The following is an 18,305-nucleotide window of genomic DNA, read 5'->3' as shown; positions in this document are numbered from 1 at the left end:
AATGTTGTACCTAATCATGAAAGTGACGCACATCCAATCACCAATTCCAGAGCAGGATTACATGCCTATACATTGTTTTTCCTTTTATTATAATATACTGTATAAGGATAAGGGAGATGTGCATTAGTGTTGTAATTCAAGGGGTATTAGTTTGTTGAGTGTCCTTGGAAAAGTGTATGGTAGAGTACTGATTAATAGGATTATGGATAACACAGAGAATGCAATTTTAGAAGTATAGGGTGGGTTTAGAAGAGGAAGGGGTTGTATGAATCAGATTTTTACAGTTAGGCAGATATGCGAGAAATATTTAGCAAAAGGTAAGGAGGTGTATGCTGCGTTTATGGATCTGGAGAAAGCGTAGATAGAGTTGATAGGGAAGCAAAGTGGAATGTGATGAGGTTATATGGAGTTGGTGGAAGGTTGTTGCAAGCAGTGAAAAGTTTCTACAAAGGTAGTAACATGTGTTAGGATAGGAAATGAAGTGAGCGATTGGTTTCCAGTGAGAGTGGGGCTGAGACAGGGATGTGCGATGTCGCCGTGGTTGTTTAATGCTCGAGTGCTTTGACGAGGATTGAAACTGGTAGACGAGAATGACCATGAATGGGAGGTAAATCACTTGTTGTTTGTGGATGATACTGTACTGGTTGCAGACGCGGAAGAGAAGTTTGGCCAATTAGTGACAGAACTTGGAAGGGTGTGTGAGAGAAGGAAATTGAGAGTTAATGTGGGTAAGAGTAAGGTTATGAGATGTACGAGAAGGGAAGGTGGTGCGAGGTTGAATGTCATGTTGAATGGAGAGTTACTTGAGGAGGTGGATCAGTTTAAGTTCTTGGGGTCTGTTGTTGCAGCAAATGGTGGAGTGGAAGCAGATGTACGTCAGGGAGTGAATGAAGGATGCAAAGTTTTGGGGGCAGTTAAGGGAGTAGTAAAAAATAGAGGGTTGGGCATGAATGTAGAGAGTTCTGTATGAGAAAGTGATTGTACCAACTGTGATGTATGGATCGGAGTTGTGGGGAATGAAAGTGACGGAGAGACAGAAATTGAATGAGTTTGAGATGAAGTGTCTAAGGAGTATGGCTGGTGTATCTCGAGTAGATAGGGTTAGGAACGAAGTAGTGAGTGTGAAAACGGGTGTAAGAAATGAGTTAGCAGCTAGAGTGGATATGAATGTGTTGAGGTGGTTTGGCCATGTTGAGAGAATGGAAAATGGCTGTCTGCTAAAGAAGGTGATGAATGCATGAGTTGATGGGAGAAGTACAAGAGGAAGGCCAAGGTTTGGGTGGATGGATGGAGTGAAGAAAGCTCTGAGTAATAGGAGGATAGATGTGAGAGAGGCAAGAGAGCGTGCTAGAAATAGGAATGAATGGCGAGCAATTGTGACCAGTTCCGGTAAGCCCTGCTGCTTCCTCCGGTGCCTTGGATGACCGCTGAGATAGGAGCAGTAGGGGATTCAGCATTATGAAGCTTCATCTGTGGTGGATAATGTGGGAGGGTAGGCTGTGGCACCCTAGCAGTACCAGCCAAACTCAGTTGAGTCCCTTGTCAGGCTGGGAGGAACGTAGAGAGGAGAGGTCCCCTTTTTTGGTTTCATTAGTTTGATGTCGGCTACCCGCCAAAATTGGGGGAAGTGCCTTGGTATATGTATGTATGTATGTATGTATGTATGTATGTATTATTATTACTACTTGCTAAGCTACAACCCTAGTTTGAAAAGCAGGATGCTATAAGTCCTGGGACTCCAACAGGGAAAATAGCTGTGAGGAAAGGAAACAAGGATAAATAAAACATTTCAAGTGCAGTAACAACATTAAAATAAAGAGGAGATAGAATAGTGTGCTCGAGTGTATCCTCAAGCAAGAAACTCTAACCCAAGACAGTGGAAGACCATGGTACAGAGGCTATGGCACTGCTCAAGACTAGAGAACAATGGTTTGATTTTGGAATTTCCTTCTCCTAGAAGAACTGCTTACCATAGCTAAAGTCTCTCTTCTACCCTTACCAAGAGGAAAGTGGCCACTGAACAATTACAGTGTAGTAGTTAACCCCTTAGTGAAGAATTGTTAGGTAATCTCAGTGTTGTTAGGTGTATAAGGACAGAGGAGAATACAGTATGTGAAGAATGGGTCAGAATATTCGGTGTGAGTGTAGACAAAGGGAAAATTAACCGTAACCAGAGAAGGATCGAATGTAGTAGTCTGCCCAGTCAAAGGACCCCATAACTCTCTAGTGGTAGTATCATAATGGGTGGCTGGTGCCCTGGTCATCCTACTACCTAGAAAAAAGCAATTTTCACACACAGTAAAGAGAGAAGAACAATTAAACCACCCAAGTAAGGGACAACAAGAGTACATCCATACTGCTCAATGGCTCAAGTAAAGGTGAGATGGAGTAAACTTTACTGATAGTAACCACCGATGCCTCATCGTAAATTTTAACAGACGAGTTTCCACCTTCAATGAAATCATAATCCTATTAAAGAAAGAGGGATTGTATTCATGTCAGAACAAATGTGAGAGTAACAGAAATAAAAAGGAAATAGAGACAAAGAAAGAATAGGAACCTTTTAGCCCTTGGGCCAATATACCCTTTACTTAAAGCACAGCTTTACATCAGCCTACTATATCACAAATGGTGTAGTAATGGCACACATTTTATTTTGCCCCGTGCTTCCAATTTACTGGGTGCAGATCAGTAAATTTTTAGCGCATATTTTTTTTAATGATGGTATCAATAATTCAACAGTGGATAGCCAAATCAGCAGTTTGAGAATTGGTGGATAATTAGGTTTTAATGTACAGTATATACAGTAGAATACATGAAATATTAGCAGCTCCGTTTAATTATTAAAATCTTGATAATAATAGTAAAGAAAAGATGAAAACCAAGGGACTACAGTACTGTAGTTTCTTCAACCCCAAAATACGCCTCTAATGGCACTGGAAGAGAAAACCCTTTCCTCTTTCGTTTATTTTTAGACCGCTCTAATCAAAACATTACTGACTCTAAGTATATTAAAGCATGTATTAGACTAACTTTAAGTGGAAAGAAAATCAGGGGCAGGCAACCAGTAGCCAAAAACAATAATGTTGGAAGTAACTAATAGCAGAGCATGGCACAAAACACACCTGAATAATCCCAGCAGAAAATTAATTTAAAATAACAAAAAATAATCTATTAACACTAAATTCAAAAGGAAAAATCACTACCACCTGTTAAAACATCAAGTCAATATTACGAAGTAGAAATTGAAAGGAGCAAGAGGGGTAGAGCTTTTGGGAGCCCAATTGCAACACTCAAGTACCTAATCAGGATTATAAATTGGGTAGTGAAATATCTTTCTTAACAAATTAGATTACTTCATAGGATGTAACAAGAAGTGAGACACTTGAAGAAGTGAAACAGTTTAACTCGAAAGATGTGGAAATCCATGCAACCCAGCGCAAAGCTACGAACTTCAGCCAATCATTGTTCCACTGAAGACTTTATGTGCAACACATTTAATGGGCTAAATCTAAGTTATAAAAACATTTTTATGCCCTCTAAATATTTTCATTATAATTATCATGGCCTTATTTGTTCATACTGTAACCTCAAATCATTTCTATGCCCTCTAACTATTTTCATTATAATTATCATGGTCTTATTTGTTAATTCCATAAACTAAAAAAATTAAATTTTAAGTTATATTTATTTTTCCTAGCTATATATATACAGTATATAACCAATTCTTTTAAAATAAAGAATATCTTCAGAGGAGCTAGAACAACCATAGTATTTGTTAAAGACCTGACAAAGACTCACTACTTCAACCTTCGGCTCACGACTGAGAGAGGTAGCTGAGGTTGGAAATTCAACTTTAAATAATACTGGTTTTTATACTGTAGCTAGGAATCATTCCAAAATCCATTTGTATTATTTCTTTCTATACAATCCCAAGTCCTTTGAATTAGGGAATCTTTACAGCAGAGCAGGGAATAACCACAGAATTTTTATTTAAACCTTAAACTAACAACAGATGGTGAACGTGGGTAATTAGAACAGCCCACTCTCTTGCCAAAGACTCTTTGCTTTTGACCTTCGGCTCTGGACTCAAAGGTGTGGTTGGGGTGGAAAATTTAATTCTAAAAGATTCAGGGTCTCTTCAGGTATGTATTCTTGTTAGGAGAGGATGGGGTAACTACTACTTACAGATATAGTCTAACAAGAATGGGTCTCTGAAGTATAGCGTATCAGCATGACATACCCAGATACTATTGTACAATCTCTGCTTGGATGTAAGATTCAACTTTTAACAATTCATCACAATCCCAAGATGGTGACAGAAGATCAGACTACAGTATCTCGATCCTATAACAACTGCCTCTCTGAGCAAGGTAGGATCAACTAATTGTCAAGATAGATTATGGGATGTATCCAATGCAATTTGGCCCAAGCTCCAAGCTGACAATACTGGGAACATGCAAGTGAACACCTGGTGAGCAGCACAGTCCGAAAAACAGGTTCTTGAACTTACACACCACTCCATTAAGGATGAAGCAGTGGTACATCAAAGATGATTGATGGATGGGTACTTAGAAGTACTGTATATGTCTTTCAAATCCACTGAAATCATGAAGTCCCCTCTCTGATGAAAGTCAGTAAAGTCCTTAGGTCAAACTTGTTGTCAGCAATCTGCTGTGTAGAGCTCTTAGCGAGTGTTGGAGTGGGACATTTACTGGAGGAACTCTATATGCCACCAAACCCTGAAAAACTTACTAACATAAATACGATTTCCTATGGCTCTTGATGTGTACTCCCTACAGAAAGAGCCAGGGGCATATACGCAGGATATTCAGTAGCATGTGCTCTCTATGGAGAGAGAAAAGAGATAAAGCGTTTCTTCGGCACCGGACTTGGCGATGCCAAGAATAAGGCTGAAACATTTTCTTTACTTTTCTGTTTAAAGCAAATGATTGCCACTGAACGGGAGGCCATGATCTACACCCGCCACATGGGGATGATTACCCACAATTATGACCACAAAAAAAAGCAGTTTGTGCTTGGATTGATCAGTGTCTCAGTCTTAAATCAGTTAAATGGTCCATCATTTCCCCAGCATTTACTCATAACCTGCTTTGTCTCTATAATGAAAAACAAAGCGAGAAAATATCTACCCAAGACTGAAAGAACTACAGTATGATGAAAGACAAAGCCAGCAATTATCCCATAATACTGAAAGAACTACAGTTTAATGAAAGACAAAGTCAGAAAAATATGCCATGAAACTGAAAGAACTAAAGGATAATGAAAAACAAAGCCAGCAAATATCCACAGAAGACTGAAACAACTTTAGTATAGTGAAAGACAAAGCCAGCAAATATCCATCGAAGACTGAAAGAACAAGACAGAATCGATAGCCTTGGTCATAGGGCATAATAGTAAGTCTGTACTAGTTGTGGCAGACGACAAAGTTTAGTGTGTTTGGCAGGAGAGCGGGAGGTATTACTGACCCTCGCTCATCACCTGTTCTAAGTACCTCATTAACGAATCCAATGGCCATTATAGTTCTGCTGAAGACATTCCTTATTTCAAAGGATGGAAGATTTGTATATATGTAGAGAACACCTTTATTTCACATCATGTACTGTACTGTACAGGTAATTAATAAATTTTGCAATAAACAATAGCAATAAGATCCAAAATTTAATCTCAGATTCACTGTACTTTCCGTTTTGAGAGAGAGAGAGAGAGAGAGAGAGAGAGAGAGAGAGAGAGAGAGAGAGAGAGAGAGAGAGAGAGAGAGAGAGAGAGAGAGAGAGAGAGACTACTACGTTCTTATGCTAAAGATTACTGTATATCAATCCAACCCAGTTGGCCAATAAAATAGATGATTATATCCAAACTATCAAAACTACTTAAAAATTTTAGTTTCCTAGACACTAATTAATCCACAAAAGCACAGTGAAAGGAGAATAAGCGAGTCAGTTTGAAAAGCAACATTATTTATTGCAATCTAGAAGACAAGAGCAAATTTGATAGTAACATTTGTAGCATTTCACAAAAATAACTCTTAAAGATGATGGCACACCATATTAAACAAAGCTTACAGTAAGGCACTGATTCTTTAAGTCACACAACTGAGTAAAGCACAGGAAGACAATCAAATATTACCATACAAGAGATAAAAATATGCGCTAAACCACATCATACATGAATAAAGTAGACCTAGAATTTTCCAATAATGAAAACTAAATCATGAGAATATCAACAAAATGACCAGCATAGAATAGTTGTCCAAAAGATACTCTATTTATTTGAGTATTCCACCTTACATACCATGAGCTACACATTTCTGGAGTTAGAATTTTCAATAATTAAATCTTCCTAAAAGATCAAAATATTCAAATGTCCAAAGAAATAAAATCAAAATATTCCATGTCCAAACTAATCAGCCATATAAGTGTGAGTAAGCAGGTGGTTATCACTGTATACAAAAAGGGTTCAATGGAATACTTAGGAGACGGAATAGGTCAGGTACCATGCATCCAATGTTTTCTCTTGGGGTGCTGTAAATAACTAGCCTCCCCAAGAATAAAGTATCGCAGACGGTTTATACTTTATGCATGAATGAGAAACGAACAAGGCAGACTTTAATGAAGAGCAGGAAGTGTGCGGAACACAACAGAAGTAGTCTACGGTTCTTGCCTCTTGAGGGCTTAGTTCCCTAGAGATGGTTACAAATGACACTTATTGGATAGAGAAGATCATTCATAATAATGGACATCAAAGCTGTTCCATTTTAAAACCTGGTAAAAAAAAAAATAAAGAATGAACAAGAAAGTTGAAAACCTGCTTCTGGCATATGTGATGCTGCAAAATAAGGTCTACTGTACTAGCAAGAGATCTGCTTCAATGAGACTGAGCAGGGCTACTTCTTGAAGCAGTTCCAAAGGAAAATAGTGAGGCTTTGTAAGACTAAGGAGAAGTCCCATTTAGGTGGCTCTACAAAGGACAGCTTTCTTAAAGTGATGAAAAACTCTTCTGAGGTCTATGAATGGGGTCAGTTCTTCCACTACAATCCAGTTTTAGGGTGAACCACTCTGTGGGCTTAAATAAGGCACTAACAACTTTTTTGGGTACAGATTACTACCATAACTAGTGTAGCAGACATAAAAAATTACTTCTAAATATTTAAAAAGATATGCACATGCACAGGTTCAACCCTTCCCCTTTCCTAATAACAACCCGCTGATTCGGCAATTTGTGGGAGTGTGTGGTTTCTGAGAGTACTTCTCGAGGTAACCCCTTCTCACCAGGGTATGACTACTCTTTCTTCCCATGAGCATGACAGGAAAGAAATACCTACATATATATTCATAGCCAGACTCTTGTTCTTTATTATATGAGGGAGATTACTAGCTACACTACAACCCTTGTTATAAAAGCAGGATGCTACAAGCCCTAGGGGTCCAACAAGGAAAATAGCCCAGTTAGAAAAGGAAATAAGGAAATAAAAAGAATATATATGAGATGTAATGAATGAAAAATATGAAATATCTCTAGATCAGTACTGTAATGTTAAAATAAATATGTTCTACATAATCATAATTATCATTACTAGCTAAGCTACAACTCAAATTGGAAAAGCAACATAGTATAAGCCCAAGGGCTCCAACAGGGAAAAATAGCCTAGTGAGGAAAGGGAATAAGGAAATACACTATACAGTATAAGAAATGAACGACTAAAATCAAATATTTTTAAAATAGTAAAAACATTAAAAACAGATCTTTCATATAGGCCTATACTGTAAGCTATAAAAAGACTTATGTCAGCCTATTCAACATAAAAACATTTGCTGCAATTTTGGACTTTTGAAGTTCTACCAATTAAACTACCGATTTGGAAGATCATTCTACAACTTGGTTACAGTTGGAATGAAACTTCTAGAATACTGTGTAATATTGAGCTTTATGATGGAGAGGCCTGACTATTAGAATTAACTGCATACCTAGTATTACGAACAGTTTAATACTGTCTGGGAAGATCTAAATATAAAGGATTGTCGGAATTATGAAAAATCTTGTGCAACTTGCATAATGAACTAATTGAACGACAGTGCCAAAGATTAATATCTAGATCAGGAATTAGAAATTTCATAGACAGTAAGTTCCTGTCCAACAAATAAAGATGTGAATCAGCAGCTGAAGACCAGACAGGAAAACAATACTCGAAACAAGGCAAAATGAAAGAATTAAAGCATTTCTTCAGAATAGATTGATCATAGAAAATCTTACAAGACTTTCTCAATAAGCCAATTTTTTGTGGAATTAAAGAAGACATAGACCTAATGCGATTCTCAAGAGTAAACTTGCCGCCGAGAATCACACCTAAAATTTCAAATCATACAGTTACTGAAACATTATCAATGCCGAGATCCGGATGTTGAGTACCAACTGTCCTAGACCTACTTACAATCATACTTTGAGTTTTGAGTTTTATTAGGATTCAACTTTATAATTTGCACCATGCAATAATTTTAGCTAGATCTCTATTAAGGGATTCACCAACCCCAGATCTAAATTCAGGAGCTGGAAATGATGCAAAGAGAGTAGTATCATCTGCATATGCAACAAGCTTGTTTTTCAGGCCAAACCATGTCATGTCTATATAGTAGGAAAAATAATGAACCAAAAACACTACTTTGAGGGACAATAGATATCATATTCCTATACTCACTATGGTGCATACCAACAACAACTCTTTACGACATGTTACTTTAAAAAATTCAATAATGTTGCTGAGAAAAGACCCTTCCCCTGCCAACTGTTTGAGTTTGAAAACAAGGGCCTCATGATTAACACAGTCAAACGCAGCGCTAAAATCAAGGCCAATCATATAAACTTCCTGACCACAATCAAGGGATTTCTGAACAGCATTGGAGATTGTAAGAAGGGCATCACATGCTCCAAAGCCTTTACGAAACCCAAATTGCAAACTAGGGAACAGATGATTACCATCAGCGAATCTTTCTAATGGCCAACTAAGTCATTGTTTGAGATGTTTGAACCAACTGTGATGTAAAGAGGGGTTGGAAGGGTGGGAAACAAAGTATGGGGAATCTCGATTTATGAGCTCGCAACCCAAAATGCTCGTAAACCAAAGCATTTTTCTCATAAAAATTAAAAGGAATTCATTCGATTCCACAATCCATATACACTTATACACTCCTTTTTAAAGGTTTATAATGTTATTTAAAGAATAAATTATAACCTTTAACATCAGAAATGAATAAAAATTAATAATTTACTAAAAAAAAAAAAAAATATTTACAAATTAAATTGTATTTTACCTTTGAGGCGAACCATGGCTGGTGTGAGGGAGAGGAGAGAGGAGAACAAGAAGGAAGAGAGGGTTAGTGTTTGCAGGGAGAATTTCCTTCCATGAGAAACTTCTGGTAAAATATCAGAAGTTCTCTCTCTTGAGAAGCATTCACTATCACTAACTAAATCACTTCATTTATGCTTTTTGGGCATCTTGCCACCTTTTTCATTACACTCTTCGTTCAAACTTTGCAAGGAATCTATCTAGAGACGGCTATTTTTATCTTTTCTTTAAAATGGTATAAAAATGGCATGTAGCACTGTCCATAAATAGATTTGCTGCACACCCTGCCGAAGCCTTACCTGGGTTTTTTTTTTTTTTTTTTTTTTTTAATTTTACATGGATTTCCTACTTTGAATTTACATTTCCTTTATTTCACTGAAAGCAAGTGGTTTGTCACTGTCCCTCCTCCTCAGATAAAATTTCTTCCACTACCTCATTTTTCTGCTCCTTCATACTACTCCAACTGGTTCTTGGTCGTCAGATGCTCACTGTGTTCTTCAGCAAAAACGCTAATGTCATCCCTGTCCACCTCTAACCCCAATGTCTTTCCCAAGGACACAATTTCATCATATGCCTCCTGCAAGGGTTTGCATCACCCAAAATTACATTTCCCACCTTCTTCAGGCCATAGTTCCCTCCATGCAGAATTGAGGGATTGTTCCCTCTAGGCAGAATTGAGGGTTTTCTTGGTGACATTCCCAGGCTTTATCATTCAGTTTGAGACCGCTAATGATGTGGACACGTTTTTTTCAAAACTCTCTGAGTGGGAAGTTGGTCCCTTCAGTGACTTCGTAAAATCTCTCGAACATTGCCCTCGTGTACGGTTTTTTAAAATTTGAGATCACCTGTTAATCCATGGTTGGAGAATTGGAGTTGTATTCGGTAGAAGGAACTTGATCTTGATAAATTTGAACTTGTCCATTAGGTCATCTTCAATGGCTGGAGTATGGGCAGGAACATTGTCCATAAGCAACAAAAATTGGAGTGGGTTTCTTGTCCAAAAGGTATTTTTTTAAAATTCTAAACCAAAAACCTCACTGACCCATTCCACAAACAAAATGTGGGTCACCCAAGCCTTTTTGCTTAACACCTCATGATTAAGAAACATATAAGCTTATTCATTTTACCTTCACCAAAATATTTGGGTTTTACTAATTTGCAAGACATACCTGTAACATTAAAAAACGGAAGCAAGAAATTACCCCCTATAGCATATGACAAAATTAAATCAGACAACAAAAAGTGATTGCGACTGACACTGCAACTACAGAAAGAATTAATATTAATAAAAGCAGCTGTTTACTCATTTGCTCGTTTCACCGGTCTTTTTCATCTTAACCGAGTTTTTTCAATCAATGAATAACACTATGAACCCTCATGAATTCCAATATAAACTTAGTATACTTAAGAAAATATTAAGCCGATACCATAGTAAATATATTCAGATTTCCACAGTATGAATATATCTCTTAACAAGAAACTATTCGAGGGAAAAAAGGCAAAGCAGAATGATATGTAATACATGATGAGCTCCATATAAACTATATTCAAGGAAGACTTGGTAGCTTAACACAAAATATATAACAAAATTAACTTGATAACAAATGATAAAACATTTTACAAATATTACTGGACAGTATTCATAATTAGTGTATGACCAAAAATATAAACTGAAATAAAATAATGAAGAATATGGCTGATCATAAGAAAGTCTTAATACTGAAAAAAACTGGAAAATAGGGATGTTAAGCCTAGTCTGTACAAGCTGATAATGACCGTATCTCCTTCACAGAATAGACAAAGGCAATTCACACTTATTTGTGACCTAAAAAGATTTTGCTTAAATACTAGTAATGATTGGAAATTATGACAGAAGAATTGTGAATATATGAAGTGAAGCATGAAAAAAGTTTTAAATAAAAGAGCATAGTTTGCCAAATGTTTACAAAACAGCGAACACAAATTGACTCATTCGGCAACAAAGGAGCTGGTACAGAACGAGATATATGGACTGCCAGCTAGAATTGTAGAATCTCTTCTTTCTAATCGGAGAGTCAAAAGTCTTAGTGGAACCAACGCTATTATAAAGAAAGTGGTTTGTGATGACCCTGTCTTTAGAACTAAGTTTACAATTTGTGTAAACCTACAATAGGAAAGTAACGTGTAAGAGTTAGGAGTTTGGAGATAGGTTAATAAGCAGAAATACTTCAATTCACCAGTACACGAGCAGTTTGAATACATAAAAATCACTAACTAATAACAAGTGATACTTAAACTCATATCTGATGATGCCCACCCAATCTATTTTAAGTTTTTTGAGAGATCTAATAGCAAGTCATTACTTTGGAGGAATCTGGATCCAGAAATACTGTACAAAATAAAATAAAAACAATAATCTAAGCTACCAAAACGTTGTTAAAAAAGGTCAAATCTTAATAAGTAAAATTGGTATGGACCATGAAGCCATAAATAAATACAATACACAGATTCAACTTGAACCGAGTCAATGAAACCACTTATTTTGACAATTCCTAGAGCGCACACAAACTGCACCACTGTAGGCTACTAAACGGTTTCCCTCTGGATAGTAGTACGGTAATATTGATTGTCTAAATGGAAGCCTAAAATATAATCCACAATATAGCAGCCAGCATGATAAAATGCAAGCAATATGTAAACTTGCTGTTCCAAAACACACTAAATCAAACTCATACAGTGGTTCATAATGCAATACATGTCAATGGAGAACAAGCAGTTATAATAATTCCCCCTTGGTGGGTATTCTTAGTATTTCTTCAACATAAAATACCTACTAGGACATACATATTCCACCTGACCACTGATCAACTTTATCTGCTGGGACGTATACATCTCAAGTGCCGACAGCACTTCAACTCGCAAAGACCTCATACAACTCAAAAGCAGGACATTCATTTTCAGGTAAAGCCTCTAGTTCCAAAAGTACAGAATCAATTGGCTGTGTATCACTCTCCAACGTGCATTCAACTTGCAAAATACATGGACTGTCATACCTGTTCTTCATGGCTTGTGCGGCATACAGTTGCCATTTGAAGAGGGACAGGGGCTGGAAGGTGACTGTTAGGTCTAGCATCTTAGTGGTGGAATTAATTGCTTTGTAGTCTTTCACAAGGTTCCAATATGTATTCAAAAAGGTGATAGGCCTATATCTGAAAAAAAAAATCATTCCAAATTAGTGTCATTTAACAATAAAACTAGAGTGCATTGGAGCAAAAAATTGTAAATTCATCTTGAAGAGATAAATCTTCAAGTCTAGTTAGTTAATCCTACTATTACTTATTACATACAAATCCTCCTATACAATGCTAGCCTCAATAGTTATGCTATACACTGTTAAAAAAAAAAAATCCAAATGATAAAGAGATAAGGTCTATTCTTTGTTTGCAAAGTTCAAATTAATAAAGATACCAATAAAATATCTGGCGGATGATTTTGGTTAAATATTATTTTCTTCATATTGGTTATTAACCCTTCAAGTAGATTTAAATGTATCACCATCCCACAGGCTACAGATTTGGTAGGTGGAAAAGGAAAAATATTCAGCACCTCTCATGCCAGAAATTAGAGAAAAGTCCACAAATTCTAAAACTTTAAGAATACACACATACATATAACAAGGCACTTCGCCCATTTTTGGGGGGTAGCCGACATCAACAAATGAAACAAAACAAAAAAGGGGACCTCTACTCTCTACGTTCCTCCAGCCTAACAAGGGACTCTACCGAGTTCAGCTGGTACTGCTAGGGTGCCACAGCCCACCCTCTCATATTATCCACCACAGATGAAGCTTCATAATGCTGAATCCCCTACTGCTGCTACCTCCGCGGTCATCTAAGGCATCGGAGGAAGCAGCAGGGCCTACTGGAACTGCGTCACAATCGCTCGCCATTCATTCCTATTTCTAGCACGCTCTCTTGCCTCTCTCACATCTATCCTCCTAACAGTAAATAAAAGTGAATACGTTTGACAATAGATATCAATATACAATTGAAACAAAATTCTTACCTGTCACCTGCTGGTGTGAATTCCAGGTATTCATCCAAAGGTGCCGGCACCATTCCTCTCGTCCACTGAGTAAAATCATGCACAATATTTACGGTGATATTTGGGTGCCAGTGAGATACTATTTCTTCTGTTAAAGTCTCTGCCTTCTGCAAGTTAATAACCAAATGATAAGTCACATTTCAGTAAAGACACAGAAAAGTTTTCTTTTATCTTTCTGGTTAAAAAATTATATTCTGAAAAAAAAATCTAAAATTACTTATAGCATTAGAAAAAAAGGTTAAAACATAACCCTCAATGCTTAATATCAAGAGAAAAACGAAACAAATAAGAATAAAAGAATTGTCAAAACACTATAAAATGAATCACTTCAATACTTATCATACATGGTCTAGTTGCAAAAGAGTTTGAAATTAAATACAGTAGTTTGTTTTTATATATAGAATTTCAAATTTGGCAAAGGATGGCTGTGGACTGATTTTTTTCTATCGAGATAGTAAATTTATGCAGAATTATTATTGACTGGTGATATGGGTAATGTTACCACTTAAATAAAAGTTACTATAATCTTTAAGTGATCGGAAGCATACATGTTAGGAGATCGTGGCAAGAAATTCCCCACAGCTATGGCAAAACAAAATAATTTTGATAACCTACAATATCATACACATCTACGTAGCTTAAATTTAATTTCATCCTTTTGAATATTAATTATTCTTACTGATGGCTCCTTAAGGAACACATACAGAAAAATATTCCCACATACAAACAGATACAGTATATCAAAAGCTTCTGTGTAAAAATGAAATTCTGATCACTTTATAGTTTTCAACTTCAATTCCACAGTCTTCATTAACATTTAGACGGTAATTAAAATCTAAACTACTAATTAGTAAATAATTCTAATTGGAAACATTTTACAATACATTAACTAATAATAATTATTTTCACTTTGAAGAACCCTTCACATAGCACACCATTCTTAAATCCAAACTTACCAAACGTTCCTCTTCTGACAATTGTGTCTCTCCTGTTAGGAGATTTGATGTTTTCCTGTAGCGACGCCTTTTGTATTTGTTTAATCTTTGAGAGCTTTGAGTAGTTAATTTACGGTTATATCTACCCTCACCAGCCTCGGGGTCCGGAGAGAAGCCAGATTTCACAAAGTATGCGTGTAGAAACAATGAGCCGTTGTTCCGTAAATTCTGGAAAATAGAGGATAGCTTTAGTCATGAGAATCTCTATCATATAGACAACAAATATAGAACATTTTGAGAACTAAGTTAATTTTTCCTAGCCCCTTACTAATATAATCAGTTTTAATCATACACTGGTTTGCTATTAATAATCTTAATTATTTGTAGGAAAGTCCTGGCAGTCCATAAAGGAATATTTATGAATATCTATTCACAATTACATAAAAATAAATACAGAACAGGCCTAACAGTAAAGAAAAAGAAATACCACTGTACAGTAATAACCTACTGTAATTAGTTAACATTTCGAAATTACAAATATTTTACATTTTATGACAATCTCGTGGAGGTACGGCTAAACATAGCACAATGATACATTATATTCTCTGTTCTACGTTCTACGATCATCTCCACTCTAATCATAGTGGGGGTCAAATCAGTTATAATGCCGAGAGTACTATATGAGGGTCAGTTTTTCAAAGATTGCTTCACATATCAATATGGGAATACTGACATCTCTTTGGTACAAATATTTCAGGAAGTTAGCAAAGCCACCATTACTTCCTCAATCAGTTTTGAAATAACCCTAATTCCAACAAATGCTACCCTTCCCAATAATCTAGACAGTTTAAAGAGGAAGCGAGGTTGGACAGCAAGGTGGGAGACAGTTGGTAAAATATGAAGGAGGAGGAAGTAATAAAAGAGAGAGGGAGGTTGGAGAGCAAGGTGGAAGAAAGTTGGTAAAATATGAAGGAGGGGGAAGTAATGAGAGAGAGAGGGAGGTTGGACAGCACGGTGGGAGACAGTTGGTAAAATATGAAGGAGGGGGAAGTAATGAGAGAGAGAGGGAGGTTGGACAGCACGGTGGGAGACAGTTGGTAAAATATGAAGGAGGGGGAAGTAATGAGAGAGAGAGAGGGAGGTTGGACAGCACGGTGGGAGACAGTTGGTAAGATATGAAGGAGGGGGAAGTAATGAGAGAGAGAGGGAGGTTGGACAGCACGGTGGGAGACAGTTGGTAAAATATGAAGGAGGGGGAAGTAATGAGAGAGAGAGGGAGGTTGGACAGCACGGTGGGAGACAGTTGGTAAAATATGAAGGAGGGGGAAGTAATGAGAGAGAGAGGGAGGTTGGACAGCACGGTGGGAGACAGTTGGTAAAATATGAAGGAGGGGGAAGTAATGAGAGAGAGAGAGAGAGAGGTTGGACAGCACGGTGGGAGACAGTTGGTAAAATATGAAGGAGGGGGAAGTAATGAGAGAGAGAGAGAGAGAGGTTGGACAGCACGGTGGGAGACAGTTGGTAAAATATGAAGGAGGGGGAAGTAATGAGAGAGAGAGAGAGAGGTTGGACAGCACGGTGGGAGACAGTTGGTAAAATATGAAGGAGGGGGAAGTAATGAGAGAGAGAGAGAGAGAGAGGTTGGACAGCACGGTGGGAGACAGTTGGTAAAATATAAAAGAAGGGGAAGTAATGAAAGAGAGAGGTTAGACAGCACGGTGGGAGACAGTTGGTAAAATATGAAGGAGGAGGAAGTAATAAAAGAAATGGGAGGTTGGACAGCAAGGTGGGAGACAGTTGGTAAAATATGAAGGAGGGGAAGTAATGAAAGAGAGAGGTTGGAAAGCAAGGTGGGAGACAGTTGGTAAAATATAAAGGAGGGGGAAGTAATGAGAGAGAGAGGGAGGTTGGACAGCACGGTGGGAGACAGTTGGTAAAATATGAAGGAGGGGGAAGTAATGAGAGAGAGAGGGAGGTTGGACAGCACGGTGGGAGACAGTTGGTAAAATATGAAGGAGGGGGAAGTAATGAGAGAGAGAGAGAGAGAGGTTGGACAGCACGGTGGGAGACAGTTGGTAAAATATGAAGGAGGGGGGAAGTAATGAGAGAGAGAGAGAGAGAGGTTGGACAGCACGGTGGGAGACAGTTGGTAAAATATGAAGGAGGGGGAAGTAATGAGAGAGAGAGAGAGAGGTTGGACAGCACGGTGGGAGACAGTTGGTAAAATATGAAGGAGGGGGAAGTAATGAGAGAGAGAGAGAGAGAGAGGTTGGACAGCACGGTGGGAGACAGTTGGTAAAATATAAAAGAAGGGGAAGTAATGAAAGAGAGAGGTTAGACAGCACGGTGGGAGACAGTTGGTAAAATATGAAGGAGGAGGAAGTAATAAAAGAAATGGGAGGTTGGACAGCAAGGTGGGAGACAGTTGGTAAAATATGAAGGAGGGGAAGTAATGAAAGAGAGAGGTTGGACAGCAAGGTGGGAGACAGTTAGTAAAATATGAAGGAGGAGGAAGTAATAAAAGAGAGAGGAAGGTTGGACAGCAAGGTGGGAGACAGTTGGTAAAATATGAAGGAGGGGGAAGTAATAAAAGAGAGAGGGAGGTTGGACAGCAAGGTGGGAGACAGTTGGTAAAATATGAAGGAGGGGGAAGTAATGAGAGAGAGAGGGAGGTTGGACAGCACGGTGGGAGACAGTTGGTAAAATATGAAGGAGGGGGAAGTAATGAGAGAGAGAGAGAGAGGTTGGACAGCACGGTGGGAGACAGTTGGTAAAATATGAAGGAGGGGGAAGTAATGAGAGAGAGAGAGAGAGAGGTTGGACAGCACGGTGGGAGACAGTTGGTAAAATATGAAGGAGGGGGAAGTAATGAGAGAGAGAGAGAGAGGTTGGACAGCACGGTGGGAGACAGTTGGTAAAATATGAAGGAGGGGGAAGTAATGAGAGAGAGAGAGAGAGAGAGGTTGGACAGCACGGTGGGAGACAGTTGGTAAAATATAAAAGAAGGGGAAGTAATGAAAGAGAGAGGTTAGACAGCACGGTGGGAGACAGTTGGTAAAATATGAAGGAGGAGGAAGTAATAAAAGAAATGGGAGGTTGGACAGCAAGGTGGGAGACAGTTAGTAAAATATGAAGGAGGAGGAAGTAATAAAAGAGAGAGGAAGGTTGGACAGCAAGGTGGGAGACAGTTGGTAAAATATAAAGGAGGGGGAAGTAATGAAAGAGAGAGGTTGGAAAGCAAGGTGGGAGACAGTTGGTAAAATATAAAGGAGGGGGAAGTAATGAAAGAGAGAGGTTGGACAGCAAGGTGGGAGACAGTTAGTAAAATATGAAGGAGGAGGAAGTAATAAAAGAGAGAGGAAGGTTGGACAGCAAGGTGGGAGACAGTTGGTAAAATATGAAGGAGGGGGAAGTAATAAAAGAGAGAGGGAGGTTGGACAGCAAGGTGGGAGACAGTTGGTAAAATATAAAGGAGGGGGAAGTAATGAAAGAGAGAGGTTGGAAAGCAAGGTGGGAGACAGTTGGTAAAATATAAAGGAGGGGGAAGTAATGAAAGAGAGAGGTTGGACAGCAAGGTGGGAGACAGTTAGTAAAATATGAAGGAGGAGGAAGTAATAAAAGAGAGAGGAAGGTTGGACAGCAAGGTGGGAGACAGTTGGTAAAATATAAAGGAGGGGGAAGTAATGAAAGAGAGAGGTTGGAAAGCAAGGTGGGAGACAGTTGGTAAAATATAAAGGAGGGGGAAGTAATGAAAGAGAGAGGTTGGACAGCAAGGTGGGAGACAGTTAGTAAAATATGAAGGAGGAGGAAGTAATAAAAGAGAGAGGAAGGTTGGACAGCAAGGTGGGAGACAGTTGGTAAAATATGAAGGAGGGGGAAGTAATAAAAGAGAGAGGGAGGTTGGACAGCAAGGTGGGAGACAG

At 38.1% G+C, this 18,305-nt stretch overlaps 1 protein-coding gene across 1 annotated transcript in view; it reads right to left on the bottom strand.

Moving 5' to 3' along the window:
• LOC137658464 (putative lipid scramblase CLPTM1) overlaps positions 1-18,305 on the bottom strand; it is a 53,260-nt gene that overhangs the window by 21,681 nt on the left and 13,274 nt on the right. The window contains 3 exon segments of the mRNA XM_068393202.1: positions 12,397-12,552; positions 13,409-13,554; positions 14,404-14,610. Coding sequence (XP_068249303.1) covers positions 12,397-12,552; positions 13,409-13,554; positions 14,404-14,610 — 509 coding nt within the window.

This window comes from Palaemon carinicauda, chromosome 1, assembly GCF_036898095.1.
Source record: "Palaemon carinicauda isolate YSFRI2023 chromosome 1, ASM3689809v2, whole genome shotgun sequence".
In the NCBI taxonomy this organism is placed as follows: domain Eukaryota; kingdom Metazoa; phylum Arthropoda; class Malacostraca; order Decapoda; family Palaemonidae; genus Palaemon; species Palaemon carinicauda.
Note: the sequence above shows the minus strand (reverse complement) of the source record. Positions and strands in the feature narration are given on the sequence as shown.